At 40.2% G+C, this 27,917-nt stretch overlaps 6 protein-coding genes across 6 annotated transcripts; 4 read left to right on the top strand and 2 right to left on the bottom strand.

The window, feature by feature from the left end:
- Window positions 1-32: 32 nt before the first annotated feature.
- Window positions 33-1,190, bottom strand: LOC132791993 (trypsin-1). Its single transcript, XM_060801173.1, has one exon. The coding sequence runs from the start codon at window positions 1,134-1,136 to the stop codon at window positions 45-47; it is 1,092 nt and encodes a 363-aa protein (XP_060657156.1). The 5' UTR covers window positions 1,137-1,190; the 3' UTR covers window positions 33-44.
- Window positions 1,191-1,337: 147 nt separating this feature from the next.
- On the bottom strand, window positions 1,338-3,009 carry LOC132791992 (trypsin). Its single transcript, XM_060801172.1, has 2 exons — window positions 2,074-3,009; window positions 1,338-2,009 (listed from the first exon to the last, which is right to left on the bottom strand). Exons 1-2 carry the CDS (start codon window positions 2,905-2,907, stop codon window positions 1,692-1,694), a joined length of 1,152 nt encoding a protein of 383 aa, XP_060657155.1. The 5' UTR covers window positions 2,908-3,009; the 3' UTR covers window positions 1,338-1,691.
- Window positions 3,010-14,439: 11,430 nt separating this feature from the next.
- LOC132794103 (uncharacterized) lies at window positions 14,440-15,560 on the top strand. Its single transcript, XM_060804353.1, has one exon. The coding sequence runs from the start codon at window positions 14,510-14,512 to the stop codon at window positions 15,467-15,469; it is 960 nt and encodes a 319-aa protein (XP_060660336.1). The 5' UTR covers window positions 14,440-14,509; the 3' UTR covers window positions 15,470-15,560.
- Window positions 15,561-15,650: 90 nt separating this feature from the next.
- Window positions 15,651-16,799, top strand: LOC132794104 (uncharacterized). The gene has a single exon (XM_060804355.1). It carries the CDS (start codon window positions 15,794-15,796, stop codon window positions 16,727-16,729), a length of 936 nt encoding a protein of 311 aa, XP_060660338.1. The 5' UTR covers window positions 15,651-15,793; the 3' UTR covers window positions 16,730-16,799.
- Window positions 16,800-16,849: 50 nt separating this feature from the next.
- On the top strand, window positions 16,850-18,072 carry LOC132794101 (serine/threonine-protein phosphatase alpha-3 isoform-like). Its single transcript, XM_060804351.1, has one exon. It carries the CDS (start codon window positions 16,902-16,904, stop codon window positions 18,069-18,071), a length of 1,170 nt encoding a protein of 389 aa, XP_060660334.1. The 5' UTR covers window positions 16,850-16,901; the 3' UTR covers window position 18,072.
- Window positions 18,073-18,100: 28 nt separating this feature from the next.
- LOC132794102 (serine/threonine-protein phosphatase alpha-2 isoform-like) lies at window positions 18,101-19,563 on the top strand. The gene has a single exon (XM_060804352.1). It carries the CDS (start codon window positions 18,263-18,265, stop codon window positions 19,232-19,234), a length of 972 nt encoding a protein of 323 aa, XP_060660335.1. The 5' UTR covers window positions 18,101-18,262; the 3' UTR covers window positions 19,235-19,563.
- Window positions 19,564-27,917: the final 8,354 nt, after the last annotated feature.

The following is a 27,917-nucleotide window of genomic DNA, read 5'->3' as shown; positions in this document are numbered from 1 at the left end:
AATGAAATAAGCAATGCCTTTATTTTAAATGATTTCTTTCTTATTTATATAAGATCGGTGACAGGATCGGGTTCAGTTGATTCGCCAGCTTGGCTTGTCTCAGAGGAGGCAGCTGTGCCTGCCTCTGTCTGCTCCGTTGTGGTGGTGCTCATGGCTTCCGGAGCTGCTGGCTCCTCGGGTTGGCTGCAGGCACACGAATCGCGAGTGTTCGCCCTGATCCATTCGTTGAAGTTGCTGACGCGTGTGTAGACACCTGGAGAGCCCGGCTTGGCACAGCCTTCGCCCCAGGAGACTATGCCAGCCAGCTGATAGGTTTGCTCGCCGCTAATCACATGCATCGGTCCTCCGCTGTCGCCTTGGCAAGAGTCCTTGCCGCCCTCCTCCACGTAGCCAGCACAGATCATGTTGTCGGTGATCTTGGAGCTGCCATAGTTGCTGTCTCGGCACTCTTGCTGTGACAGCACAGGCACCTCCACCTCCTGCAGCGTATCGGAAACAGGTCCGCCTTCACTAAGAGCTCCCCATCCCGTAACCACAGCAGTTTGGCCAGCGTAAGTTTCAGTCGGGGTTGGCAGGCAAACGGGATGCATGTCGATGCCTAGACGCACTGGCTCATTGAAGCGAATCAAAGCAATGTCGCTGTCAAAGTTGAGAGTGCTGTAGTTGGGATGCACCAGCACACGACTCACGCGTCTGTCCACAATTTTCACATTTGAGTCTTGGCGATTGTGCTCCAACAAGCGAACTGTGATCAGGCGATGATAGAAGCCATTAACACAGTGTGCGGCAGTCACAGCGTACTGATCGTTAACCAGCGAGGCACCGCAGTAGAAGCTACCAAACCACATGAGCATGGCCATCCATGGATACTCGTGCACCTCCGTCTCCTGGCCACCAACAATGCGATGCCTGGTGTTGATGTTACCACAACCACAAGCGGGACACTCGCGCTTCGCCGGGGCATTGGTGTCAGTGTAGTCGGGTCCCAGGATTGAGACGATCCAGTCGAGAAAACTATTTTGACGCAGGTTGCTCAACGACTCCAGAATCTTGCCCGGCTCAGAGACGCCACGTAGACTGGGCGTGGCCAGGCAAAGGCTCAGCACTGAGAGGAAGCAAATATATTCGTATCTCATATTTTCGCTGCACAGAACTTTTGTGGCCAACTAGCAATTGGCAACTGAGTTGCTGAGGATGCACCACAAGCTGCAAGAAGCCTGAAATAGAACTCAACCTGAACCTGAATCTTAAACTGGCTAGACCGGACCCAACCGAAGGTTGTTGACTGTACCAGCGAGTGGAATGCAGAACTACTATAGAACACTGTACTTGGCAGTAGTTTTTTTTTTTAATCAATAAATAAACGAATCGAGCCAATTATCTTCGATTAGTCGAAGCCTAAATACACTTGCAGAGCCAACTACCAATTTGATCAGTAAGAAAATAATTTAAAAAGTTTCATCTACAGAAAAATTTCAGTTTTTGTGTGTGCAAATAAAAACTGAATTTTCCGCGATTGTTTTTTAGAATTTCGGGAGTTGAAATCTCTCGGACGATTTGCAACGAAACGAAAAAGTTTTCGCTACCAAAAACTGGAATTTCGCATAATCGTTTTAAAGTGCTGATCAATTTGGAGTTTATAGAGTAGAGCTCTGGCAGTGATTGCCTTAAAGTTAGTTGCAGCTGCTCGGCTACTTGATCTTCTTGGTCTCTTGATGGCACAGACAAGCCTGCTTGGTGAGGTTCTTGATCCAGGTGCCATAGCGATTCACTCGCGCATAGACGCCCGGATAACCGGCCTTGGCACAGCCCTCGCCCCACGAAACAACGCCAGCGATCTGATGCTCCCGCGTACCATTCGGCACAATGTGCAGTGGACCACCGCTGTCGCCCTGGCAGGAATCCTTGCCGCCCTCATCGTAGCCACCGCACAGCATATTGTCGGTGATCTTGTTGCCGTAGCGACTCTTGCGGCATTCGTCTTGCGATAGAATTGGCACCATTACCTCCTGGAAATCGGAGAAAAAAGTGTGAATTCTCCATAGCTGATTATTTAGCTTTTCAACTACTTACTTGTAAGGTATCTGAGGTGGGTCCGCCCACTTTGAGTGCTCCCCAGCCGGTGACGATCGCTGTCTCTCCCTTGAAACTGCGTCCTGGCGTCGGCATGCAAACTGGATGCAACACCTCATTGAACTCCACAGGTTCATCCAGCTTGATGATGGCAATATCGTTGTCATAGTTGCGTGCATTGTACTTCGGATGCGTGATCACCTCTGCCACCTTGCGATCGATCTTCTGCAGATGCGACATTTTGCGATCGTGCTCAAGCAGACGCACCGAAATTCGCTCCTTACGGAAGCCATACACACAATGCGACGCCGTCAGCAGGAACTGATCGTTGAGCAGCGAACCGGCACAATAGAAGCGTCCGCCATACAGCAGCATCGCCACCCAGGGATACTGATGCACCTCCGTCTCCTGGCCACCCACGATGCGTTTCTGTATGTTCGCTACTCCGCAGACACAATCGGTGCAGTTGCGCGGTGGATTCAAAGTGGGTGGTGCGGGAGTAGTGACTCGACGTGTGGTTGTGGTGCCCATTGTGGGTGCTGATGTAGTACTGGTCGTGGTGGCTGCACTGGACGACGACGAAGACAATGGCGCCTCAGTGGGCGAGGTGGCCGAGCTGCTGAGTGTCGCCAACGTGGCGGTTTCTATGGCACCGGGTCGTTGGGGTAGCAGTGAGAGCACCCATTGGACGAAAGTGTTCTGGGATTGTTTCAGCAGTGGAGAGCTGGGTGTTGTGCCCACGGAGGCGACGGCATGCTGTGTTGCAGCGGATCCGAGTAGCAGAAACAGCAACAGCAGCGGCAGCAGGTTGAACTTTTGGCAGCCACAAGACATTGCCAATGAGTGTTGAGTTGGTTGTAGTTTTGTTTGGCTTTCTCTGCGTTTAGGCGACACCACACCACACACGGCTTGTGTGGCTCGTTGCAAACTGAAAAGCCAGCCACGAATTTGAAAGCCAGCGACAAACATTTCACCCAAATTCACATGACAAGCAAACCAACAACCGATCGAGCGACTGGGCAGCAAAAAAAAAAGTTGTTCTCGCCTGTGGCACGTCCACTTTGCCAATCTACAACAAGTGAGTGTAAGAGAGTGTGTGTCAGTGTATGTGAATGTGTATGAGAGTCTTCGCTGTATTGTATTCGTATTCTGATCATGCGTGGGCTACGCCGGCTTGACCATGATAATGATGCTTCTCCTCAAAAGCAACACCCAATGAGTTCAATTCAACGGTTTTCGATACTCTTGTCACAAGTACCGCCGATCACTTGTGAAACAGATAACAAAGTGTATAAAATAATGTAGGTTACGTTACGTTATTCATAAACATTTTTAAGCGATTTTTTTAGAATTCAAATATACCAAATATAAACTGGTAAAAATGTCTTGCAATTTTGAACCATTTTTTAAGATTACAATTTTTTGGCATTATTTATAAAATTTTTAAGCATATTGAAATTTTTAAGCATTTTTGAAGAGTATTACGCAATAAAATCTTAACAAAAAAAATTGAACATTTTATTGAAAGTTTTATGTATTCGCGTTATTCTTGTTTTATGAAGAAATTAACTTTTAATTATATTATTTTTATTTTATAAGCTTTGAGGTAATATATAATAAGAATAATAATATCAACTCGATTTTTAAGATTTTATGTTCTACTCATATGATTTTAAATTTTAGTAATATTTTATCGCTTAGTCTGCATAAATGAATTAATTAATTTTTAAGCAAGTCGTTAATTATATTCTTTTCTTTTAATGTATTGCTTTTTTTAGAGTATAGAAACATCGATATGTTGTACTTCCCAATTTTTGTGCTTTTACATTATTTTTTTGTTTTTGCCACTGAAGTAGCGAAAGTTTTTTTCTCGCTGTTGATTTTATTGAAATGATTTTTTTTTGTTGTTGTTGCTGTCATTGTCTACAGCATGTATATTCGCAGTTCGATCGCTCGACGCGTCGTAATTTTACTTTCTTTTGATTTATTTTATTGGGTTGACTTGATTTTTTTGTGTGTTGCCTGCTTCTTGTTTGTATTAGCCGACTATCTGAATGTGTGTGTGTGTTTGTGTGTGTTTTTTTTTGGGCTTTATTGTGCTGGCGTTTTCGTGCTATTTGTTGGCCGTGGTAGAAGCGCCAACAAGCGATGCCACTTAACTGTTTACCTTTACAACGTTTACGTGGTTTGGCTGTGTCAACTCACAAATACAGGGTGTTTCAGTTGAGCACACAGATAGTTTAAAGTTGGAGAAGGGTCTGTCTATGTTTTAAGTATCTGTGGATCTGCGCTCGTAAAACTTTAAGTGCACTCAAGAAGTTAATACGCCCCTTTTGCAGTAAACCTGTCAAGAAAGACATCTTCCCCTTCTTCTCTCTCTCTCTTTGGCTTACTCACTGACAATTGTCAAGCAGGATTAATGATGACTGGCTGTGCGTCAGTTGTGGGAGAGAACTGCTGCGCCTGCGCCGCAGTTTTGTTTTGAGGCAGTTGAACAATTATTGATAGATGACCACAGTTGACAGATGAGTGCGGCATTAGTCAGTTGCAGATGCAGATGAAAATGCAAATGCTGATACAGATGTGTTGCTGGAAAAAGTCATTAGTATGCACACACATAACACTTGGCGTATTAATTGTGCGTGTAATGTGGCCAACAGGGAGAGATGGGCCAGGGGAAACGTTGATGACGAACTAATGTCGGAGACAGAGGCACATCCAGAGCCAGAGCTACAGCCAAAGCTAAAGCTAAAGCTGGAGCCATCAGGCCAGCAGGGCAACCGCAATGCGTTGTTAAAACAAAGTGCCATTTGCATAATAGCCATGCTAGACAAAAAGCCAAACAACATACGAGCACACACACACATGCTTACATGCAGTACTATATAAATTTTTAAAATGAGTGTGTGTGTTTGTGTGTTGGGTGGGTTATTTATGTGATGAGGTAGAAGAACTGCAGACCTGCACTTGGCGGCGCAATTATGCAAGGCTGTCTCGTTGTCTGGCTTCACAAACGTGACCACCAACAAAGTCGGACTCTGGCTGATTGGTGGCCAGAGCATCACGGTTTGCTGTTCATGTTGTTGCTGTTGGTTTTGTTGTTAAACACGTTGGCAAATATGTTAATAGGTTTTGTAATATGCACATTAGATGCTACTACAGCACAGTCATAAACTACGACTACACTGTAGGCCAGCAATTAGTGTGAATCTCTACAAGGAGATGGAATCCTAATAAATGAGGAACTATACTCCAATGGAGATAAATTACACACAGGATGACTACGTATTTTAAATAAAATATATAAAAATGTTTCTAAAAATATAAAACTTTTTTTAATGTATTATTTATTATTATTTAATGGGTGTATCAATTTCTTTTATCTTGACTCTAAGAGTATTTAAATTTTTACCCAATAAAGTATATTTTATTTTGTAGAAATTTAAAATTCTATAATCTACTAAAGCGTTTTAAAATTTAAAAAAATAAAAACATTTAAAAATCAATGGAAAATCTAATTATTAAAATCTACAAAAGACATTCAAAACTAAAACACATTTTAGCTAAGAAACTACATTTAGCTAAGTAACATAATATTTATTGCAATTTTGATAAATGAACTATATCTAGCATTTCGTTCTTCAGACTATATTTTAATTTTAAGTTTATATTTCATATTCACAAATGTTGTCAATGCGCATGTGGGGAGAAATTTGCAATCCTCTTGCTATGAATATCCGAGAATACTAAAAAAGTCGCCACCGGCTACAGACTGGAATTTAAATTACTCTCTTTGAATATTGTCCGAAAAACCTCAAAAAACAATTAAAAACGTGTTGCTGTGACCCTTCAGCTTTGGTGTCGTTCGTCTATCCTTTTTTTCTTTTTTTGCTATATACATATTTGGGAAACTGGGAAGCTGAAAAGTTTGTGAGCTGGGAAATGGGAAATGAGAGCTGAGAACATGCCGCGGCACATGTAAATGAAATTTTCACAGACAGTTTGGCGCGTGTAAAAATTTCACTTTTGATTTATGCACGCAGCGTGGGAGGTTGGACATCAGACAGCACGAGGATTAGGATGAGTATGAAGAAGAGATGGAACTCTGCGCGGAAAGCCAACAACAATTGAGTGGCAACAAAGATATTGCAACATATTTGCATAGACAACCTTTATGGGCAACTATTACAGCACTCATAGATAATGCTTTGCTATGCGCACTGCGAGTTAGCATAAAATTTTATAAGCCAAGTTAATTAAGCCGGCAATTCGCAGTTCGCAGTTGGTAGTTAACCGTTAACTGCCAGAGCAGTCGGAGTTGGCCACGAAAGGAGCGCAATTCAGCTTTTGTGGTGTTTTCGCAGGCAACTTTGTTCATTTGCAGTCGAAAATTTAATTAGTTATTCCATTTGCGCTTTCAGTCTTACGACTTTATACATACATACATACATATTTATATGTATATTTGTTCTTTTTTTTCTGTACTATTTTTTTCGTTTATCCCAACAGCATTCATTCAAATTAAACCAATGTGCTTTTTGTGTGCTCTTTGGTGAAAGGTGTGCGGTGGACCAAAGTATTCTGTGAAGGAGTTTGAGTGGGAGTGTTTCGCATTTCGTTTGAACTCTGAATTAAATGTGCATGATACTTAATACTTGCAGATAGAAAAGGCTGGATTGAAAGACACGAAAGCTTGAAAAGGGAATTTCCACACCTGAATCGAAAATTGCAATACATCAAAGGGCACGCAAAGGCGCTCGAAGCTCATGTAGCCACTTCAACAAGCTCCCTAATGATGGCGCGGTGCCGCCTCCCAAGAGTGGAGGAGAGTGAACGTGAACATGAAGGTCAAAAACACAGACTTGCAACATGCAACGAAATCAAAAATCATGCCAAGGAGTCCAGAAGGCAGTCGAAAAGTTTCGAGTTGCAGCGAAAAACTTGTAGCTAAGTTTGCAACACGCGATTTTGGTCGATTATGAGTTGTATGTAGTTGTAGCTGGAGGATACAACTTTTTTTTTCGGGACATGCTCAACTTGCAATAATTTGCATGCAAGCAGTTTGCTGTTTTCAAGTGGCATGCAACGAGAGAGTGCCTCACGCAATCCGCATAATAGATTAATTACAGGTGCCGGTCAAATCGAAATGGAAATGAAAAGATTCGAATCAAGGCGTTGGACGCCATTCAGGACAATCGATAATTGTCACTCTCATTTAAAAAAAATAAGGGAACAACTCAAAAGAGTAAAATAAAACTTAACAATATTAAATTTAATTTAATATAATTTCAATCATAAATGTTGGGTTTTCTTTGTATTCATGATTTAATCAAACACATACTTTTTTATTTGGAAAACTTCGTTCATTAAAGCGCAAATTTGCAATTAAAAAGATTTCGCAAAAACTTAATTTAAATTACACTGCTTTAATATAGTAAATGTCTTTGTCACTTTCGCACACAATTTAACGTGGGCTGTGATAAGCTGGAAGCTGGTGGGAAATACTCGTATTTTTCCTGTGGGGATGACAAATTTTTTTTGCATGCTCGTCATTGGCTATAATTTCATTTGTGCTATTTTTGCCGCTGCCACTTCCGCCGGCAATAAAATTAACTGCGGATTTAATTAATTGCGGTTTGCACTCTTCGCCTTTTAACCGCTTTGAAGTGCAGTAACATTATATTCAACTCAACGGTTTGATTTTATTTCTGCCTTTTTTCCAATACCCTATTGTGACAGTGCAGATGGGAAGGTAGTTCAGAAAAGTGTAAATTAAATTGGGAAAGCTTTTGGTTGCGTAATTTCCTTGTTTTCGAGTGCAAGGTATCTTTGTGTTCAGTCATGTTGTTTTTGTGTTTAATTTTTTTTCAACAGTGTCGACTTTTGCTGATTGTATTTTCATAGGAAATCAGTTTTTAATGAAATTTTTATGGGCCATGTGCGAAAAGCATAAAATAAATTATTTAATAAACTTTACAAGTAAACAAAAGTTGCATTCCAAAAAAACCCTACGAATGTGAAAGCAGCATTTAATTAATTTTCTAATATAGATATTTATACAAACAAGATAGTATTTTTCTGTTAGTCAATAATTAAGATGCGATATTTTAATAATCTATTTTATATAGCTCTTAATAAAATTCAATAATAATAAACATGATGATTAAAAGTATCTTAATGAATTCAAAGAAAATAATTATGTGTATCAACTAGTGTTTATTATTCAATTAAGTGTCACTTATGTAGCATCAAGCATTTTATTGCAATTTTAAATATCTAACAACGGGACAGTTTGTTGTTTTCCTAACGATATCATTTCCATAGATTTTATGTGTCTTTATGGGACATAAAATGCCCCATCGATGGGACGAAGGGCACGACTTGACCAACAAATCGCAAAGAAATTCCAATCACCTGTCGACAACATTAAATTCGACTTCGATTTTTATGCGCTCTGTTTTCGCCTTCTATTCGTGACAATCAAGAGCGAATCGGAAAGAAACGAAACGAAAACGTAGAAAAAAAATCTATTTTATGTTGACCATAATGTATCTGTTCACCTTCACCTTTTTCTTTCCCACTCTCACACACACCATCTCCATTCTCGTTCTCCGTTCTCTGTTTTCTGTTACTCTCTCTTTCTATATTTATCACGCATTTCAAGAGCTGTGCATTTTGTGTGTTCGAAATTGTTTTGCTCTTTTTTTTTTCATCCATCGTGGATTTCGATTTTTATGGTTGTCAACAAGCGCTTAAAGTGGCTAAGCGTGTAACGGGCATTCGAGTTCTTTCTGCTCTTCAAATCGACTGTCAACCGGGCTCTCTAAAGTCGCGTGGCTAATTGGAACAACATTTGATTGGACTAAACAAGCTTTGAAGCGCCGTTCCGACATTGCCTTACCATTTTTTTCAGGCTCTAGTATTAGCAGCGATTATTTGTTTAATGCACTTTAAAGGTGCAATTCAAACTGGTGTCAAAAAATAGATAAATCCATGAATTAAAACATAAAACTAGGAATTATATTTTATTTACATACATATGTCAAAAATGAAAAATATTTAACGGACTTTAAAAACTATGAATTAAACTATTTTATTTTAGTCAAAAAACAAAAATACTTTCTATGAAATCCTATTCTAGTGCACTTGAAATCCAAATTTCTAATATTCAAAGATGAAAAATATTTGTTGCGAATATAGGTATAACTACGAATCTAAATATTCAGCTACTTATTAAACAGGACAATGCATTTTTTGCATACATTTCAAATTTAAAAGTATTGCATAGGAAGTCCTTTACATTCAAGGTGAAAAATAAATAAAACTATGGGTTAAAACATTATATTTAACACGTAAAAGAATATATTTTAAATAATAATATTTCGTTAGATGAATCTAAAAATTTAAATTTAAATATTTAACTACTTTACTAGAAAAGATATTATGCATTGTGCCAAAAATTCAAAATATTCTGCATACTGTAAATTATTTAACTAATTTTCTATGAAATCACTAAAAATTAAAAATAGCTAAGAGAAGCTATTCTTTCTCAAATTTCATAATTTCAAAATTACCTATTAGTTTTTTATATAGCATCTATTTAAAAAAGTTTAAACTAATCTAGAATTAAATATGGCATCATTTAAAAATAAATTAATTAACTGTGAATGTTCTAAGAAATTTTACCTTGTGTTGAATTCTATTATTCAATTATGTTTTAATTAAAAGTAAATGTTCTACAAATAGTTGCACATAAATGATGTAAACTAAGTAAACTATTTATGTAAGAGTTAAATGGCTCTAATTGCATGTGGCACAAATGAGTTTGGCTCAAATATTGATAAAGGCATTTACTGAATCTGAGTCTGTCAGGCAAACTTGAGCATATGCAAACTGACCTAATTGAATGAAATTATCAAGCATGTGTATGAATAAAGCAAATGAAATTGAATGCTTAATATAGGGCAATTAAATAAATCAATGATGTTTATCAATTATTCCTTTGCAATTGTTGCTTTGATAATATTATTTCTCCCGAGGCGCTGTTTCATGAGAGAGTTTCTCATGCAAAAGCAATGTTTTAAGTGCCTCTGTTTCTCTCTGGATTTCAATCAGACTAATTAAAATAATTATGTGGTAGATTTTACTAGTTGCTACAAAATGGAAAATGCCAAATGCATTAAGAGCAGCTCCAACAACTAGTTTGAGAGACAAATGGACAACGGACAAAACTGTCTGCAAATAAATTTATTCAGACTAATGACATTTGGTGCACATAGTCGGGGGGCGGCTGTTGATGTTGCGGTTGCATGCTGTGGCTGTTGCATGTTGTACGTTTTCTTCATCAATGATTAATTGTTTTGACAATTTCGGTCTGGCAGACATCACTTTCAAATTCCTTGCCATGTCGTCGTCATCGTCTGACATTTGCCCGAAAACGAGTGCGTCGCAAATTTTCGCGGCAAAATGCAAAACTACCCAAAACCAAAAACTGTGCAACTGTGCAACATTCACGTACACATCAGTTGCGGCATTTGTTATCGTTGCAACCAAGCAGACTTCCGCCGCCCTGCTTCATCTCGCCTTCTCTTTGTGGAGCATGATATTTCGGTTGCAATGCTGACGAATGTACCAAAATTGATGTATGATTTTGGCAGAAACAAAGCTGCCCCATCATGGGGCAACAGAAACAGCAGCCGCGGTAGAAAAAACAACATGCCAACTCTGTCAGATAGTTGAAGATTTATAATATGGCAGTCGACAGCGCAGAGATTGAGCAAAGTTTTTGGCTCGCTTCGCTTTAAATTTTTGAGTAACTTTAAAATCGAGAACGCCTCAAAATTTTCACTTTTCATTTACATTCACAGAAACTGAAAGACACTACTTTACTGGCTATTTGGTTAACTATTATGTGAAAATAAAACAAGCAGTTCTCCATCCATCTCCGTCTCCGTGCCCAAATCGATGCTGTCAGTGGCAGTTCAGGTGCGAAACTTTCACTAGATAAATCTCCCTTTGGCTGCCCTCTATCAGCTAGAAGTTTCCTTCCCCGCTGCTGCTCGCTCCACTACCACTTAAACCAATTTCCTTTTTGCCGGCAAACGAATTAAACTTAAAATAAACAACAGCAATCGCAGCAACAACTACAACAACAACGACAAGGAACAACACATTAAATAGCTTTGGTTTAAATGCAGGCGAGAGCTCGTAAAACTTTCGTTTGACCCTTGTCAGGACATTTCACCCACCCACCCACTAGACAGCGTGCAACAAAGGGTGGCAACGACAATGTTGTCGTGTAATCAACACAAAATTGGCACCAGTCGATGTCCAAGTGCTGCTGCTGCTCCTGCTGCTGTCTGTGTCAGCATCGTTTACTCTTAAACTTGCCCAATGGGGATGGTTATGGTGTGACCAGTGAACAACTGACCAGCTGACCAACTGACTTAGTTGAGGGTTGTTTGTACTTACTTTGAGAGCGGGTTGTTATTTACTTTGTTCCATAAATCGTGTTCTTAGTCGCCTAGCCTAAGGCGTTCACACCAATATCATTATGTCAGTTTGAGTTCCATTTACTTTATCATTTGGCCACATAAATTATGCGCTTAGGTTCGCCGTTACCGATGCCGATGCCGATGCCAAATGCATTTTACGTACCGCACAACGAGCGTGTTTTGCATTTAATTAATTTATATGCACTGCTCTTCAATGCTAATTACCTGCACCCAGTTACCGACCAGGCGTCACTTGCCAAATATTTGCATCGCCAGCTGGTCGAGTTGTACGTGCGAGATAATTAAGCGACCATCCGAATTCATTTCATGTCCTTTGCCCAGGCTGCCGCCAGTTAATATTCACATTTAAATAGTTATGTCTCCTTTACGTGAAGCAGGTGGCACTTACAACTATGTTGCTCTGCTGCATGCTGGAATGCAAACCTGAAGCTGGACATACTCACATTTTACGTGACGCAATTGCCGAGCAGCTCATTAGCAATAAATTGGAAAAGAGGGTGAAAATTCTTCGAAGAGATTATGATTTCAATTTAGAAGCACTTCACTCACCCTCTGCTCGATGTTGTCAACCCTATTGCGTTGACCCATCAATGGTCCCCAGCGTCGTCTGTCAACTTTTTATGGGGACACGAAGGACACTTTAAAGCGACTGCTAACACACATTTCGTCGTTCTAACACTTGGTCATTAGTTATATTTCTTGGCTGTGTTACATGTTTTTTTTAATTTTTGCTGAACATTGAAACACACTTTTTTCTGGGCCACATGAAGAATTTTCGCCAACGTTGCACAATTTTTCCCTTTTTGCCTTTTTTCGTTCATTCTTTTTTCACAGTCATGTATTTCATTTCCTATTTACATTTATTTGCAGCGCTGTAGTTTGTTGGCCATTTCTATTTATTTGTGGAGCACGCTAAAAGTCATGAGTGAATTTAATCGTAAATATGATGCGCCAGGGTTGTTGCCCCATAGGCGTCACACAGACGGCAGCAACCCCGTCCCTGGCGCCAACTCGCCTCGATCCGCATTGCGTTGTCCGTTTTTATATGATTTTTAATTTATTTTGTACATCGGCTGCTAGTATTTCTTTCTTGCTTGTTTGGCTGACCAAATGGTGCCAAATAGACGCTGCGCCAAATTTGTTAACGGTTTGCCAAGTAAATGTAAATTGTAAATTGCATGGCAAGGCACAAGGCACACCAGTGCGTATGCGTAATATTTGCCGGATGTGCATTTAAATGTACAAAAATGTTAAATCTAAAGATATGACTGAACAATTGCTTTGCCGAAAGCCTGAAAAAATGTTATATGTGTGTGCTCGCAGTTATTAGAGCATGAATTTTTGGCAGAACTTTTGCATGTTTCCACCAAGAAAGATTAGAATTTTTATATTTTTTGGTGAATCACAAACGAAGAGCACAAATATTGCAACGAGTCTAGAATTTAATTTTGCATTTTAAGGGATTTTTTCGATTGATCCTGATATATTCATTGTTAAAGCTTATGCCAATTGGGCTTGCAGAGTGTGTGTTTGAAAATTGCAAAATGATTTGAGAAAGCCGCGAAACATGCGACGCGCGTTTTCATAAATCATGCAATGCAAATCCCAGTTACAAATTTTATGCATGCAAATCAATTGCTCAATTGTTTCTATTGAAGCGCAGCGAATACAATAAAATACAATTCCTTTTACCCATTTCCATTTGAGAGCGCGAGGCGGGCACAACAAACAAGTTGTTGGCCATAAATAAATATCGCATAAGCCCACCGAAGCTTTTGCTGTAAAAAAGATGCCAAAGACAAAGCAAAAAAATAGCGAAACAATAATCGCACATAGAATATAAATTCCTGTGTGCTGTAACACAATAAACTTAATTTGCAAATTCAATTTAAATAATACCACACACTGAGCAATGCTAAAAAATAAAAAAACAATACACACCACTCTTACACAAACTGGTATATCATCCATATATATTTTATATATGTATATTCTGTACTACTGCAGTATATTGTTTTTGTAGGGCGAATAACACCGCACACAAATTCAATTGTCTGGATTTAGTTTTGTGCCAGCAGCTGCCTTTTTTATATGTGCTTGCACGAAGGATTAAATTTGTTTAACTGGCTAAAATTGATGGGATTGGATTTTGTGTTCTATTGGCTATGATACGTTCTAAAACGGAATAGGTGAATACTATATGTAAATAAGCGAGCACACAGCCATCAGACAATGATCGCCGAGCTTTTATGTTTTCATTTTTAGCTTTAATGTTCCTATTTTCTATTTTAAACACACTTCAATTACCCTGTTTGCCATATGTAAATATTATTTCAAAGGGAATTTCTTTAGAGGACAGTTCTTGTCTCCTGTGCAACGTTGCCAAAGAAATGGTGTAAATATAAATAACCTTACGACTTTTCCATGCAGCAACGTTTTTGCAGCTGCAAAAATGAAATTGAATTTAATGCTTGAATTATTTTAATTTCCTTTGGCGAGCAACCGTGTCCAGCACAAAACTAATAAACGCCAAAGGCACGTACGCACCTCTGACGACAAACTGACATGGCTCCAAACCAAGGCTGTCGCCTTGTTGCTGCTGCTGTCGTCGAGGTGGAGGAGCAAGTGGCAACAGATGGTGTTGGAGGTGTGTGTGTGTGTATTGCACTTGCTGCCATCTTGCTGACACATGTGTTTGGAGCTTCGAAGCAGAAATTGAAGTGACAGTTGGTCGCGTATTTCCAGCAAATATTACAGTGTCTGCAGGAATATGTGAACCACCTGCAAGAAGTGTAAAAAAAAAATTGAACAATCTTTCAAGTCACTGTCAATTAACTGAGTGACAGTCAGGTTAGAATTAAGACTATGTTTGATTATCATATATTTCATTTTATTTTGTTTTTTTTTTTGCTGCAAACCAAATGCTGCCCAAACATCTGGACGAACTTATCGAAAACCTACTGCAATGGAAGACAGACAAGCGAATCAACGTGCCCGAAATTGATATATTCAAGCTGCTGCACTCGGCACGCGGCGTTCTCATTGGTGAGCCGATGCTTCTGGAGGTGGATGCACCCATAAATGTGCTCGGCGATTTGCATGGCCAGTTCTCGGATATGTTGAGATATTTCGACAATACCGGCCATCCACCAAAGACATCGTATCTGTTTCTTGGCGACTATGTGGATCGTGGCAAATACTCGGTAGAGACATTGACATTGCTTCTGGCCTACAAAGTGAAGTTTCCCTATTCGATGTTTCTGCTCCGCGGCAATCATGAATCGGGGAGCATCAACCAGGTCTATGGCTTCTACGATGAGTGCAAGCGACGCTTTACTGTGCGCCTCTGGCGTTGCTTCGTGGACACCTACAACTGCATGCCTGTGGCAGCGATAATTTCGGATCGAATCTTTTGCTGTCACGGTGGATTAAGTCCGTCACTCCACGAGTTGGATGACATACGCAATTTGCCGCGTCCTTGTGAGGTCAAGTCAAGTGGCTTGCTCTGTGATCTGCTCTGGGCCGATCCTGATCCGCTGATCACTGGCTGGGCAAAGAACTCACGTGGCGTTAGCTTCGTGTTTGGTGCGGACATCGTGCTGCAGTTTCTGGCCCGCTTCAAGTTCGATATTGTCTGCCGGGCCCATCAGGTGGTCGAGGATGGTTACGAGTTCTTTGCCAAGCGGCAGCTTATCACAATTTTTTCGGCCGTAAATTATTGTGATGAATACGACAATGCTGGTGGTATGATGTGTGTGGATGAGTTTCTCAATATATCAATGGTTGTATTGAAGCCAAAGAAACTGGGCCATGCTGATGTGAAGCTAGCTTCGATTATAGAGAAGGCACCGAAGCACATGACTGGCAGTCAAAATATATAGAACAGTAAATAATGTGCTTACATCCTCTTGCACTTATCTTCAAATTAGCTATCAATTGATTAATAAATGCAAAAGAGCTACACTAAATGATTACTCATAGTGGTCGGAGCTGACGCCATCTAGCGGTCAGTGGCGTTGCGTTGAATTCTTGTATTCTATTTCCAGTTAGAGTTGCACTTGATCGCAGCAGCTATTTTGAAATTTTCAATGTTTTCCAAATACCTCTGAACTTTGCTTCCCCTTGAAGCACACAAATACATATTTATTAGAGAAAAAAAAGGCAAAAAACCGTTTCAAAATCGAAACGAAGGAGTCGGATCGCAAATGTCTCTCGCCAAGATTAATGAACTCATTCGACTGCTGGAGAATGGTGTGAGGCCACCCAATCAAGTCGTTCCTATGGACAAGAAGGATATTCAGGCTGTCTGTCGCGATGCGCGTCAAATCCTGATAGATGAGGACATGTGCTTGTCGGTTAGTGCGCCCATCTGTGTGGTTGGCGATCTGCATGGCCAGTATGAAGATCTCTTGCGCATCCTCAAGATCAAAGGGTTTCCACCATCTCAACGATTTCTGTTCCTTGGCGATTATGTGGATCGTGGCAAGCACTCGCTGGAAACATTAACGCTGCTGCTCTGCTACAAAATCAAGTATCGACATCATGTGTTTCTCCTGCGCGGCAATCACGAGAGCCAGAGCATTAATCAGATCTACGGTTTCTTCGACGAGTGCAAGCGACGCTACTCCTCCAAGTTGTGGAAGACCTTTGTGGACTGCTACAGTTGCATGCCCGTGGCAGCTGTTGTCTCGAATCGTGTCTTTTGCTGCCACGGCGGCTTGAGTCCTAGTCTCAGCTGCATCGATGACATCAACAAGTTGCAGCGACCCACCGACATTCCAATCAATGGACTGCTGTGTGATCTGCTCTGGTCGGATCCGGATCGCAGTTTTGGCTGGAACAAGAGCAGTCGCGGTGTCTCGTTTGTTTTTGGCAGCGATATCGTTGAGCGGTTTCTCTATCGCAACGACTTTGATTTGATCTGCCGTGCCCATCAGGTTGTTGAGGATGGCTACGAATTGTTCGCCAAGCGGCAGCTGGTCACCATCTTTTCGGCGCCTAACTATTGTGGTGTCTTCGATAATGCGGGGGCAACAATGTTCATTGATCACAACCTGATGATCACTTTTGACATTTACAAATCGCGGGCAATTCGCAGAAGTGGCGTTGATGAGTTCGTTGAGGAAGCCAAGCGTGTGTAGTAATTAATTTGCGACTGGTCTGGTATGATATTTGTTATCTTCAGATGCCAATAAATAGCTTTGTGTAAATATTAGAATTTCGTTTGAGTTTTAAGCTTGATTTTGTTCGGTGAGCATTGCAAAATCTGTTATTTTTTAATATTAATTTACATAGATAAAAGAAAATCATAGAATGGCTCTATATCCAAAATACTCTTGCAAAACCATCAGTGTTCTCGAGAAACTCTTTATTAAACCAGACATTGCCATCGGCGGTACTAAGGGCAAAACTCCACCCCCTTCCACACCCGTTGGAACTCCACCGCCATCGTCAAGTGGTAACAGTGCGGAAAATGGAATGGTCAACACACCGCGCAGCTCACTGATAACGGACTCCACACTGAATCTGAATGATCTGATTGGAAAACTGAAGGCATTCCGCAACAGCAAATTGCAGCGAATTCATCTCTACGAACCGGAGGTGATAATGCTGTGTCTTCAGGCCAGGGAGACGATGTTGGCTGAGCCAATGTTGCTGGAGTTGTCCGCACCATTGCGTGTGGTTGGCGATATTCACGGGCAGTTCAACGATCTGCTGCGTATTATGGATCATGCTGGGTATCCGCCGAACGCGAATTATTTGTTTTTGGGCGATTATGTGGATCGGGGCAAGAATTCGGTCGAAACAATCACGCTACTCTTGGCCCTGAAGGTCAAGTATCCTCAGCATGTGTACCTGCTGCGTGGCAATCACGAGTCACAGTCGATCAATCGCGTCTACGGCTTCTTCGATGAGTGTAAGCGACGCTACACCATCAAGCTGTGGAAGACATTCGTCGACTGTTATAACTGCATGCCCGTGGCAGCTGTGGTGGCACGCAGAATCTTCTGCTGTCATGGCGGCTTGAGCCAGCGTCTGAAGGATCTCAACGACATCAAGCTGTTGCCCCGGCCAACCGAAGTGCCAGACGAGGGTCTGTTGTGTGACTTGCTTTGGAGTGATCCCGATCGTTTTGGCTTTGGCTATTCGCCGAGTGATCGTGGCGTTAGTTTCCTCTATGGTCGTGATGTGCTCGAGAAATTTCTGCGCAAATATGACTTCGACTTGCTCTGTCGTGCTCATCAGGTCGTCGAGGATGGCTACGAGTTCTTTGCCAAGCGTCAGCTGGTCACCATCTTCTCGGCTCCGAATTATTGTGGACTGTATGACAATGCGGGAGCTTCGATGAACATTGATAAGGATTTGGTGATCACCTTCGATGTGTTGCGTCCGTCGAATAATCGAAAACGTGGCCGTTTCTCGAAGTCGAGTCCGAGTGCAAGTGCCAGCCAGAGTTCAAATGGTGACCTCAACAAAGGCTGAGCCGGCTGGCGCAGAGCTGTCAGAACACACACAAAAAACAGAAACAAACCTGTCAAACAAATATCAAGAGCTCGTATCGTCTCGATTTTTTAATTATTGACATAGATGCTGCTGATTTTTAAATGTTTCTTTACCTTCTATCTCTCTCGGTTTGTTCGTCGTCCTGGAAATCCTGCTGAAATTCATTTTGCATGCCGCACGTTAAGCATTCCGTATCCGCAATGTCAACCCGACTATCGTCGATGAATGAGTCGGCGAACATCGATCAGATCATACTCAATATCATTGATGTGCGCAAGGTCAAGCAATTCCCCCTCACCGAAACAGACATCCGAGCACTCTGTGTGCGCTGTCGCGAGGTGCTGTTGACGCAACCGATGCTGCTGGAAATCTCGGCCCCGGTGAAGATACTCGGCGATATCCATGGCCAGTTCACGGATCTTCTGCGTATGTTTGACTATGGCGGATATCCGCCCGCATCGAACTATCTTTTTCTGGGCGATTATGTCGATCGTGGCAAGCAATCAATCGAAACGTTGTGTCTTCTGCTGGCCTACAAGATCAAGTTCCCGCAGAACTTCTTTGTGCTGCGCGGCAATCACGAGAGTTCGGGCATCAATCGCATCTACGGATTCTACGATGAGTGCAAGCGACGCTACACGGTGAAGTTGTGGCGCACCTTTGTCGATTGCTACAACTGTATGCCCGTTGCGGCCATTGTGGATGAGAAGATATTCTGTTGCCATGGCGGACTGAGTCCCGATCTCAATAATATGGGCCAGATACACAAGCTGCCGCGTCCTTGCGAGGTGCCCGACAAGGGATTGCTCTGCGATCTGCTCTGGGCCGATCCCGATCCCAAGATCATGGGCTGGAGCGATAATGATCGCGGCGTGAGTGTCACCTTTGGGTCGGATATTGTGGGCAAGTTCATACATCGGTTCAAGTTCGATTTGATCTGTCGTGCCCATCAGGTCGTTGAGGATGGCTACGAGTTCTTTGCCAAGCGGCAGCTGATTACCATCTTCTCGGCTCCCAATTACTGTGGGGAGTTTGATAATGCCGGCGCCATGATGTCTGTGGATGAGACGTTGATGTGTTCGTTCTTTGTGCTCAAGCCATCGAAGAAGGCGGGTATGCGTAAGGTCCAGACCAGGAACTGATCTTCTGATGCAATGTGATGTGGGACTGAAGCTGATAGTGTGAGCTGCAATTCATATAAATTCTGTTGTTCACATTCACATTGTTTAGTGTGAAACTCCAAAAATCGTGAGTTACGCGAAGTTTGATCTAGTCCTGGGAATTCGATCCCACTGAGCAATGTAAATGTTAACTATTTGAAAAGGGAAAACTTGTGTAATTATATGACAAAGAGCCAACACCAAGATATTTAGCATTAAAAAACGAATCAAAATTTTGAAAAAAAGGTTACAATATATATTTTATAATGATTTCATACAACACTAATAAATATGCGGTCATTTGGTGATAAGCTTAACTTTCAATTGCAAATAAATAAAAATTATACTTTAGAAGTAGGAAGGATAAATGTATGTATAAAATAAGGTATATAATATAATCTATTGGTAAAAATGTTTAATAATATTCTAAAGAAACTTAAATGCAACTGAATGCAACATTGCACTTGAAAAAGAGTTAAGCGATGTTCGAGATCTCAAGACTTTTTTAATACTCTATCCACAAATATTTAGTTTCTGGACAAAAAGGTCTCAACATTACTAAAAAAATGTAATGTAATGTTTTTTCCTATAATTATTTCATAAACAACACATAATAAATAAATTATACTAAATTATGCATTCCATTATTATTATTTTTTTCTTTTAAAATATATATCTTGTGTAAAATATAAATCAAATAAATTTAAATTTTATTTAAATAAATAAGTAAATTTAAAGTAATTAAATGACCAAGTGCAAGTTAACATTAAATCATTGCAACAATTGTGTCAGCATGTTGCATGCAACAGATTGGTTTCACCCTGTGGCCTGTCAACTCGCAACTTCATTGCAATTCATTTGCCAATGTTTCCATCGCTTGCAACGCTCGACGCTTAAACACATTTTAATCAAATGACAGAACTGAAAATAATTTATTTGTTGCACATAATTTACAGCACAGGAATCTGTTGCCTCGTGTTGTGATGTTGCTGTTGTTCTTTTTGTTGTCGTTGTTGTTGTCGCTTGTGTTGCGCTCTTTATTTTTATTTTTTTGCTGTTGCTGGCGGGGACGAGGTCCAGTTTTTGGCTTTATTAAATTTGTTTGCTCTTCTGGCGCGGACATGAACAGAAAACAGAAACAGGCTCTATGATACCAGTTGCCAGTTGTGAGTTGCCATTTGCCATTTGCCAGTTTCCCATTTGGCCATTTGGCTATTTGGCAGTTGCAGTTGCAGTTGGTGGACTAATAGATTTTAAATGTGGCTGTCGCTGTCAGCAACTGTACGGCTCGACGGCGGATGCTGGATGGCAGATTGTGGGCTGTGGGCTGAAATGTGGCTAAATAAATTGGCCAACGCGAGCTCATGGTAAACGGGCGGCTCTGTTGTGACAGCCAGCATGGAGATATCAACACTATTTACGATTGCAACAAGATCTACAGCAGGTGAACGCAGCAATGATCGATAAGCAAATATATATAGAGGATTTTAAAGATATTTATTGTTATTATTGAAAAAAATGTTGAAATCTAATTAAATAACTAGCGTCAATTTGAAGTCACAGATTTTAGGTCCGAGGACCAAGATCAAGAACTAAACCAAAATCAACAACTACTAAAAACGTAAACATTTTTAGAGATTACTAAGAATATTAAAAATTTGTACATTGAAAAATCCCTTAGCAGACTCCTATTTAATCGGACATCAGAATTAAGAATTAGGTATATTAATATAATGAAATATTAACTAGATTTTATATTGTACATATGCTTGAAATAATAGTTTACACATACACGTGATACACGTCATACATGTCATACACGTCATGCATGTCATACATGTCATACACGTCATACACGTCATACATGTCATACATGTCATATTTTCGCGAATTGCGTTTATATTATTTATATTACCTCAATTGAAGAGCTGGATTTCGGGAATTGTTTGACATGTATATTATAAATTTTACCTCAATTGCGTTGATAATTATTTACAATTAAAGAGATACCTATCGCTATCCTGTTTATATTATTTATATTACGTATACCTCAATTGCGTTGATAATTATTTACAATTAAGAGATACCAACAGGTATCGCTATCCGTTTTTCTATTTATAATATAGTTAATATACATGTAAACAGGTCACTTCTGTTAATAATAAGTTTAGCGATCCGGCAGCTCATGCACTCTGTTAAATATGAAGAAGAACAAGAGTTGCGAACGCACTTAACTCCTTGAAAAGTCGCGAAGGTGTTAAGTCGTTGCTGCAAAAAAGTCGTAGTTATAAAATATAATGCGTAGTATTATTCACTCATTCAAGTTTTCACGATTTATAATAAACAATTAATTTACTTTTAATAAAATACTTTACATTTGGGGGCTCAATCGGTCGTGAGTCTTGTGTGTGAAAAATTGAAAGTTGTTGCTAAAAATACGGATAGACGGAACAGTTGCAAAGTTGTGAAATAGGGTCTTGTACGTTGAAGCTCTTATTTCAAAATAAGTTGAAAAGTCCGAATCCAATAAGCAGTTGTACTACAGTGGAAGTTGCAAAAAATTCAATTTTGGTGATCATCTGCGTAATTGCGTTTCTGCGTCGCGGGATACATACACAATGGCTACACTGAATACGCCAGTAAAGAAAAACAAAAAAAACGCTGGCAAAGAAAACGTATGTACAACACGAAGAAGCAGAAGAAGAGGTGACGTCGAAATTAGAACTTGTGGTAGAGAACGAAATGGAAGAGGAAAATGAAAAAAGAGTGACCAGCAGTGTATCTGACAAAGTTGACCAAATGCTGCAGCTGTTAAGTTTGAAAATAGAAGTTGATGAAAAACAAAGTGGCCAGATTAAGATTGCAGCCGATAAGTTTGAAAAAGTTGTGGCCGATTACGATGGAAAATCGATACCAGTTAAAAAGTGGTTTGAAATTTTCGAAAGAAATGCGGATGCCTACGAGCTTTCAGAAAAACAGAAATATGTACAAGCCAGAGGCAAGATGGTTGGAACAGCCAAGCTATTCCTGGAGTCTGAAGATGTGTGCGGTTACGAAGAACTGAAACGTAGTGTGATCGAAGAGTTTGCATGCAGTGTCAATAGTGCAGATTTACACAAGAAGCTGCAGGATAGAAAGAAGAAGAAAGATGAGTCAATGCACGAGTACATGTTGCAAATGAGGAAGATAGCTGCACTTGGGGACATTGAAGATATTGCTGTAATTAATCACATAGTAAATGGACTCGATATTAAAAATGAATATAAGTGCAGTATGTTGCGATGTAAGTCACTTAAGTCATTGAAAGAAGAGTTTGAGATTTACGATAAGCTGAATGTGAATGAAAAGAAGAGTGAGCAACAGAAAACGAATGTTAACAACAAGCAAATGACGTCAGCTGGAAAAAAAGAGCATTGCTATAATTGCGGTTCGACAGAGCATAAAAGAAAGGATTGCAATGCCAGCACAAAATGCTTTAGTTGCAATCGAGAGGGTCATATTTCGCGTAATTGTCCTACAAAAGTTGAGAAAGTTAATAAAGTTATAAACGAGAACAGCCGCACCAAAAAGATAAAAGTCAACAATCTTGTAGTAGACTGTCTGGTGGACACAGGATCGGATGTGACGTTGATAAAGGCAAATATCGTAGATCAAATGAAGAACGTAGAGCTTACTAAGACTACCTCAGTATTGCGTGGATTGGGCAATGCCACGACACAACCAACTGGATGTTTCAACGCGCAAGTAGTGGTCGATCGGCTGTCAACTGACCAAAATTTTATTGTTGTGCCTAGCAATAAAATGGAATACGATGTACTGCTAGGGTACGATTTCATCAATAAATTTCGCATGGTGGCTGACAAACGAGGATATACTTTTTTGAATATGGAAGGAAGCTCGATGCATAATGATGAGTATGACGTTTATAATATTTGCGAAGAGTCTTCTTTTACAGTTTCGCCAAAATATCGAAAGCCTGTCGAGCAGTTGATAGAGGACACCTACGAGAAGCCGCCGCAAGTTGTTAAACAGTGTCCTGTCGAGCTAAAGATAGTGCCAGATGGAGTGGTTAAGCCGTTTCGCCATCCACCTGCTCGGTTATCACCAGATGAAGCTGCCGCTGTACAGAAGCAAGTAGAAGAGTGGATTGATCACGGAGTCGTACGCAAATCGTCGTCAAATGTTGCGAGCCGAGTAGTTGTGGTTAAAAAAAAGGACGGCACACTGCGAGTATGCGTCGACTACAGAAAACTTAACAGCATGGTACTGATGGATTGTTTTCCGGTGCCACTGATGGAGGAAGTGCTTGAGAGTTTGCAGGCTGCACGTTGGTATACAATAATGGATTTGGAGAATGGCTATTTCCACGTGCCAATTCAAGAAGAAAGCAAATGGATGACAGCTTTCGTTACACGTGAAGGGCTTTACGAATTTAATAAAACGCCGTTTGGTTTTAAAAATTCGCCAGCTGCTTTCATAAGGTTTGTTCAGTTTGTATTCCAGAACCTTATAAACTCTGGAGACATGCAGCTGTACATGGATGATATAATCATATACGCCGAGTCGCCTGAGGTATGCTTGCAGAAGACCAGACGAGTTTTGGAGACAGCAGCGCAGTATGGCTTAAAAATTAAATGGAAGAAGTGCAGCTTTATGCAAAACAAAATCAATTTTCTGGGCCACACAATAGAGGCTGGTAAAATTTGGCCGGGAAAGGAGAAAACTGTAGCAGTCAGCCATTTCAACACGCCGAAGAATATCAAAGCAGTACAGTCATTTCTGGGATTGACGGGATTCTTCAGAAAATTCGTTCGCGGATATGCTCACATTGCACGCCCGTTAACTGATCTTTTAAAGAAGGGAGCAGATTTCCATATTGGTACGGCAGAACTACAGGCAATGCAGCAGTTGAAGGATATACTGACGAAGGAACCGGTATTGCATATTTACTCAAGAGATGCCCCGACCGAGCTCTACACTGATGCCTCTAAAGACGGTTTTGGAGCTGTATTACTGCAGTTGTTCGAGGGCAAGATGCACCCGATTTACTATTGGGAGTAAGAAAACGACGGACGCCGAATCAAAAAGACACAGCTATTACTTAGAGGTCAAAGCAGCCTATTTAGCCATCAAAAAGTTTAGACCCTACTTGCTGGGTGTTAACTTTAAGCTGCTGACGGACTGCGCCGCATTTAAGGCTACAACAAAAAAAAACAGGAGGTTCCACGAGAAGTTGGGCAATGGATATTGTACTTGCAGGATTTCAGTTTTGAAACAGAACACCGCCCTGGGAATAGAATGCAGCATGTAGACTTTCTTAGTCGTTTCCCAAATTCCTGTATGGTGGTAACGACCGAACTGACAGCTCGCATAAGGAAAGCGCAACAACAAGACGATTTTATGAAGGCGATCATAGAAATCGTTAAAGAACGACCTTATAAAGAATTTAAGCTGAAAGGGGGCGTTCTTTTCAAAAATGTTAATGGAAGCGAATTACTAGCTGTTCCAAGGTCACTGGAGCGGGAGGTTATTCAAACAGCACACGAAGTTGGTCATTTTTCGACACAAAAGACGATGCATGCTATCCAGCAGCAATTCTGGATCCCACATGTGGAGAGTAAGACAATTAATTTGATCTCTAATTGCATAAAATGTATAATTCACAGTAAGAAATTGGGAAAACAAGAGGGTTTTCTAAACACGATCGACAAAGGCGATGCTCCCTTACACACATTACATCTGGATCATTTAGGTCCCATGGATGCATCTGCTAAGCAATATAAGTACATTTTGGCGGCAGTAGATGGATTCAGCAAGTTCGTATGGCTGTTTCCAACCAAGTCGACTGGTCATGAGGAAGTTGTGAAGAGGTTGAACGAATGGTCCAATGTGTTCGGGCTGCCCCAGCGTATTATTACGGACAGAGGAGCAGCATTCACATCGGATGGATTTCAACAATTCCTTGACGAGATGAAGGTAGACCACGTAAAGACGACGACAGGCGTGGCAAGAGGTAACGGACAGGTTGAACGGGTTAACCGAACAATTTTGTCGATCATATCAAAACTGTCAACAAGTGAGCCAGACAAGTGGTTCAAGCACGTCGCCGCAGTTCAGAAAGCCATCAACTCACATGTACATGCATCTTTAAAGATGTCTCCGTTTGAAGTACTTTTTGGCGCAAAAATGCATAATCAATCCGAAGATCTGTTACTGCAGATGTTAGAGGAGGAGATGGTCTGTCAATTCAACAATGAGCGTCAAAAGCAACGTGAGGAGGCGAGACGAAATATAGAGCAGACACAGCAGGTCTACAAACGCAATTTCGACAAGAAGCGCCGGCTAGAGCAGACATATAAAGTTGGAGATCTGGTCGCCATAAAAAGAACGCAATTTGTCGCCGGACGCAAGCTGGCAAGCGAGTATCTTGGTCCATACGAGATAACAAAGGCGAAGGGAAATGGGCGATATGATGTTCGTAAGGCAGCTGATGTTGAAGGGCCTAATATCACTGCTTCTAGCTGCGACAATATGAAGCTCTGGAGGTTTGTGATGGACAACGAGGAGTTACTGTCATCTGGGACAGATGAAGAAGATCAGGAGGGCCGAATGTGAACAGGTCACTTCTGTTAATAATAAGTTTAGCGATCCGGCAGCTCATGCACTCTGTTAAATATGAAGAAGAACAAGAGTTGCGAACGCACTTCACTCCTTGAAAAGTCGCGAAGGTGTTAAGTCGTTGCTGCAAAAAAGTCGTAGTTATAAAATATAATGCGTAGTATTATTCACTCATTCAAGTTTTCACGATTTATAATAAACAATTAATTTACTTTTAATAAAATACTTTACATACATATCTATAAATTATTGTTCATTATGATTTTCGCAACATCGTCCTACTTCTATATGTGTATTAATTATTGTTATATTTTCGCGAATTGCGTTTATATTATTTATACTACCTCAATTGAAGAGGGAATTTTGGGAATTGTTTGACATGTCATACATGTAATACACGTCATACATGTCATACACGTCATACACGTCATACATGTCATACACGTCATACACGTCATACATGTCATACATGTAATACACGTCATACATGTCATACACGTCATACACGTCATACATGTCATACACGTCATACACGTCATACATGTCATACATGTCATACATGTCATAAATGTCATACATGTCATACACGTCATACTTGTCATACATGTCATACATGTCATACATGTCATACATGTCATACATGTCATACACGTCATACACGTCATACATGTCATACATGTTATACATGTCATACATGTCATACTTGTCATACTTGTCATACATGTCATACATGTCATACATGTCATACATGTCATACACGTGATACACGTCATACATGTCATACACGTCATACACGTCATACATGTCATACATGTTATACATGTCATACATGTCATACATGTCATACATGTCATACTTGTCATACATGTCATACATGTCATACACGTGATACACGTCGTACATGTCATACATGTAATATAAATAAAATAAACGCAATTCGCGAAAGTTGCAGTCGAGACATGAGATAACTGCTACTCATTTTGAATAAAAGCAAAATATTGCGGTATACATGTCATACACGTCATACACGTCATACATGTCACACATGTCATACATGTCATACATGTAAAACACGTCATACATGTCATACATGTCATACATGTCATACATGTCATACATGTCATACATGTCATACACGTTATACATGTCATACATGTCATACATGTCATATTTTCGCGAATTTTGTTTATATTATTTATATTACCTCATTTGATGAGCTGGATTTCGGGAATTGTATGACATGTATATTATATATATTACCTCAATTGCGTTGGTATCGCTATACTGTTTATGTTATTTATATTACGTGTATTATGTACCTTAATTAAAAAAAAATTATGTTTAAATGTTGTTAAATCAAACTGAAATTAAATAGAATCGCAACATAAACTCTCTATTTATATTTGATAAGATTTCCTAAAGAATTTCATGTGCGAACTGAGTGAATAGGAAAATATTCCGCAATTTATACGAATTAAAGTTAAAGAGATAATTTCGCAATATTACAAAAATGGGTGTATAACTTAAAATATTTGGGAGCAAGATAAAATTAAAGAGTGACAAATTGTAAAGTATATATACATACAGTAGAATCCGCTTATAGTGTCCGTCCGGTTATTGCGACGAAAACTCGATGGATTGGTTGGACCCCTTACAAACTTATATGAAAGGGCTTCCGCTTAATAAGTCTCCGCTTTTAGCGACTATCCGCTTATACCGACGAATGTTTTGAGAATTCAACCGGATATAGCGACGAAAACAAAATAAAAAAAAAACAAAAATATTTTTGAAGAATCCCTAAATAAATGTTGAATTTCGTCACCAATCTAATTAAATTACTGCCTTTAAATTGTAGACAAGGCTTTTAGGTTCACGTTTAGTCCAGAAAACTTAATATTATTTCCTTAACACATGTTTACATATTTCGCTTGCCCACTCTATTCTCAAACCATCTCCAGGCTCATACTCGCATGTCTGCCACGTCAATTTTGCGCTTGGTTAAAGTTGAAAAGTAAAACTTGCCAACCGACAAAATGCCTCATACTGC

This window comes from Drosophila nasuta, chromosome 3 (assembly GCF_023558535.2).
Source record: "Drosophila nasuta strain 15112-1781.00 chromosome 3, ASM2355853v1, whole genome shotgun sequence".
Lineage (NCBI taxonomy): Eukaryota > Metazoa > Arthropoda > Insecta > Diptera > Drosophilidae > Drosophila > Drosophila nasuta.
The sequence above is the reverse complement of the archived record's forward strand: the minus strand, read 5'-3'. Positions and strand labels throughout refer to the sequence as shown.

Excerpts from the sequence above, each read along its gene's own strand:
- LOC132794104 (XM_060804355.1), top strand. The coding sequence starts at position 15,794 with ATGTCTCTCGCCAAGATTAATGAACTCATTCGACTGCTGGAGAATGGT.
- LOC132791992 (XM_060801172.1), bottom strand. The coding sequence starts at position 2,907 with ATGTCTTGTGGCTGCCAAAAGTTCAACCTGCTGCCGCTGCTGTTGCTG. Across the intron at positions 2,010-2,073 it reads CCACCTCAGATACCTTACAA|GAGGTAATGGTGCCAATTCT; the intron begins GTAAGTAGTTGA and ends TCCGATTTCCAG.
- LOC132794102 (XM_060804352.1), top strand. The coding sequence starts at position 18,263 with ATGCCGCACGTTAAGCATTCCGTATCCGCAATGTCAACCCGACTATCG.
- LOC132794101 (XM_060804351.1), top strand. The coding sequence starts at position 16,902 with ATGGCTCTATATCCAAAATACTCTTGCAAAACCATCAGTGTTCTCGAG.
- LOC132794103 (XM_060804353.1), top strand. The coding sequence starts at position 14,510 with ATGCTGCCCAAACATCTGGACGAACTTATCGAAAACCTACTGCAATGG.
- LOC132791993 (XM_060801173.1), bottom strand. The coding sequence starts at position 1,136 with ATGAGATACGAATATATTTGCTTCCTCTCAGTGCTGAGCCTTTGCCTG.